This window comes from Cynara cardunculus, assembly GCF_001531365.2.
Source record: "Cynara cardunculus var. scolymus isolate 2C chromosome LG 2, CcrdV1, whole genome shotgun sequence".
Classification (NCBI taxonomy): Eukaryota; Viridiplantae; Streptophyta; class Magnoliopsida; order Asterales; family Asteraceae; genus Cynara; species Cynara cardunculus.
The window spans coordinates 39,959,463-39,963,022 of record NC_037529.1 but is presented as its reverse complement, the minus strand read 5'-3'; the positions used below and the strand labels follow the sequence as shown (position 1 = coordinate 39,963,022).

Here is a 3,560-nt window from a genome sequence, read left to right as displayed (position 1 = left end):
TAGATAGTGGTATCACCATTGGAGAAAGAGCATTTTATGTTCTTCGTTGCTTCTTCTCTAGCTCCATGACGTTCACCACTACCACCTCTTATTCATCAATCCTCATGGATGGAGTGGATTCCATGAAGTAATCCACGGATGATGATAGGCTCGATGACGATGAAGAGGCATAAATTGAAAGAAGCTTGATGGTGTCCTCTTCATCAGCCATCTGTCTTGCCTGTGTGGCTCCTCCAGGTGCAGCCGACACCATTTCTTCTCTGACAGCCTCCTCTTGTATGTGAACAGCCTTGGATTTTTGATTTGATGGCACAGGGCTTGCTCTTTAGGAGTAGAGGCAGAGGGCAACAAGAGGGATAGTGCTTGTTGATGCAGCAGGCTATTTCTCTCCCTCTTGACGACTTTGAGGACCAGATTGGTCTGGATCCTCATTGTCGTCAATCCTCCTCTTCTTCAATGCTTCTGTACTGGTGGATGGCTGTGTCGGCTTACACTTTGGCTTCTACACATCAGTGGGAGCCATTGCCTTGACCTTTGCGTCAAAGAAGTCAACAATATCTGAAGCTGCGGTAGAGTTGGTGATCTCTACGTCCGCTCTAAACTTGAACGCAGCCAAAGAGCGGCGCATGTTGATGACCGCCTGCTTGGTTATATTGTTGAAGTCAGAGGTGTAGTTCGCCACCTTTTCAAGTAGTTGATCCAGATCCCGCATCTCTTTCTGGGTGATGTGGTCAACAGGGACACTCAGAGGGATGAGCGTTGTCTGATCTTGAGTTGAGGTGGAGGCAGCATCCCTCTGAATGTGAGCAACGACCTTTTGCAGGGTCTCTGTATTGATTGTCGTCAATTCTTGTAATTGTTCGAGTCGAGTAGCATTTGTCAAAGACTCGGATCTCAATACTGCTAAGGATGATCGAACCTCATCCAGAGTAGGTGCAGAGTTTATGGCTCTGCACGGGCCATGTTGAATTTTAGCTCATCGAAAGAGCACAACACAGAGGTGGCAAAGTATTGGAACTCATCCTTTATGACATACGATGTTGTGGTAACCTCTGGCTCAACACATGAGCCAGTTTCAGTCCTTGTTCCTATGACACCTTCTTTCTCGACTTGTTCGATGTTGGTTCATGAAGGATTTCCAGCCGATCCTTGTGTCTCTCGTAGAGGAGAAGACACTACAGCTGTTCTGTCAAGAGGGATTTCCTCAATTCAGAGTCTAAAGAGGAACCCTCGTTGATTGGACTAAGAGACTTGCCGAGAGTCTTTAAGCTGTATGCACCAAATCCTTGCTCTGAACAAGGTTGGGAGATATCTAGTGCATACGAAACGAATTCCTCTGTATGGGAGAGTGGCGTGGCATGGGGAGACATGCCACTTGTCTTTTCAAAGGTATCACCCTTTTAAGAGGGTAAGCCCTGCAATGTGGCTTCCCTTTGGGTAACTTGGCTAGAGGAAGATGCGACCTCTGGCTGGCTTGGCTGGCAAGGGTTCGAGGTGTGTGCCTCATGTTCAATGACTCCTGTTGCTCGACCAACTGAGTCAGATTGGGTGGATGCACTAGGAGTTGGGCTTGGAATATATATGTGTCTATTCTACTTCCAAGGCTGCTCTGGCTCTTTTTGAGCCAAAGCAGCTGCTCTCTCTCCTCCTTCATCATTCTCAGATGAAGAAGAGCTCTCATCGTCACTCTGTTCTTGCTCCTCTTCAGAGTCCTCTGTGTCAAAACTTGAAATTTGTTCTTGTTGTCGACGCATGGCCTCTTCTCTCTTCTTCCTCTCTTCCTCCTCCTTAGCTCTCATTTCTTCCTCTCGCCTCTCTCGTTCTTCCTTCTCTCTCTTTCTATTTTCCTTTTTCTCCCTCTTTGATTGGGCTTCCTGCCTCTTCTTCTTCAACTTCCTCTCTCGAGTAATGGTTTTTTCTCCTCTTCTCCCTCGTGGGTTGTCCCTATGCATGTCGAGGTTCAAGGAACTAGTTCTAGTTCCTCGCCTACACGTCTGTATGCTCTCTTCACCTCCCTCGTCTTCATATAGGCCACCAGCTTCGTTGGAATGGGCCTCTCAGCAGGATAGCCATCCTTGTGCATTGTAGGTTTGTAAGTTGAGAGCACATGCACCTTGTGCACAAAAAGGCCTGTGACGTCGATGTTATGCTCCTCAATACTAGGTCTTAGAAGAAGACCTATAAAGCGTGGGAAGAGCAGAGCGGGCAACTCCTTTACCTTAGAGACGTCAAGGATCTTCTTGGCGACCGCAACCTTGAATTCAGTATATAATCAAGGAGTTGTCGAGGGAAAAGTTGAAGAATAACCCATGTACGATCTGCAGTATATTTGTTGAGCACATGTCGAGGCTGCCAATTTTTCCCTTCAGAGAGATATTATGTGAATAGGAAATTCCACATTGGTGGCAGGTATTGTCTACGGTACTGCGACGGGTACTAGATTTGTTGGTTGTACCCCAACATCTTCAGAAAGGCCACCAGCTCATACCCGGTTGGGAGAGGTGCATATTTGCTCAAACCAAGATCTGTCTTGGTAGGTAGTTGAAGGACGTGGGAAAACAACGACCTGGAAATACGAACAGTGACGTATTCCTTGGTGGACGGAACATAAAAATCACCAACAATCCCACGTTGGGAGTCAGTGATGTCACAGGACTGCCAAAATTCCTAAATGAATCGCTCAGGAATGGCGTCATCCGCGTTTGTGAGGGTAGGGTTAACAAAATGATGATGAAGGATGTCAACGATTCGGTGAAACTTGGAGTCGAAACTGTCCAAGATTAGGTAAAGAGGGTGGTTATTGCGTTTCAAAGAAGAGGGATGATGTTTTAGTTATTTCCCTCAATGGATTTGAGAGTCGTGGTATGTGTTTGGGAGTTGTTTGATGCGGAAGTAGACATTCTGCAGGTTTCTTGGCGTAAAAGAAGAAGATGACTAGTATTGGGTTTTCTTGGGAAAAGTTAGGGTTTAAGAAAGGTTGTTTAATTAGTTCTTGATTTAGTGTTTTTAGAACAGATTTGGATTCAAGAAACTTACTTGCTATGGGAAAATCGATTGAATCGAACTAGAATAATGTTTTGTAGGGCTTGAAGTTCGTCAATGGCGGTTGACATTTCTTGAGAGTAATAATTTGAGAGTTTTTGAAAGCGTAAAGAAATTTGAAATTGGGGATAATGACTCATTTAAATAAGCATTTCCTAATAGGCATTCAAGTGAAAATCTCCCCGAAGCATCAATAACTGAAGGGTTTTCTTCGCAAGCCTGTGGGGAGAAGCCACATGGCTTGACAAGCTGTGTGTCCCGCCTCCCTTATTTGAAAAATTAGGGATACAGGCGGTGAGCTCTCTGACATTAAAAAATATTAAATATTTAATTACGCCTTCATATAAAAGATAAGAGAAATTCAAACAAAGTTTTGACAAAATTGGAATGGAAAGAAATTTTTGTTTAAGACAAAACACTTAGAAAAAAAAAGAAGAAGACACATACTCTGGGTCATAGAGAAAGATGAAAACCTGTGTGAGACAGATGCTCTGTATGATAGATACAGAGGTGTTGTA

The 3,560-nt window shown here is 44.5% G+C and overlaps 1 protein-coding gene across 1 annotated transcript; it reads right to left on the bottom strand.

Moving 5' to 3' along the window:
• Window positions 1-502: 502 nt before the first annotated feature.
• Window positions 503-1,952, bottom strand: LOC112506087 (GRB10-interacting GYF protein 2-like). Its single transcript, XM_025110116.1, has 2 exons — window positions 1,597-1,952; window positions 503-950 (listed from the first exon to the last, which is right to left on the bottom strand). The coding sequence occupies exons 1-2, from the start codon at window positions 1,950-1,952 to the stop codon at window positions 503-505; spliced, it is 804 nt and encodes a 267-aa protein (XP_024965884.1).
• Window positions 1,953-3,560: the final 1,608 nt, after the last annotated feature.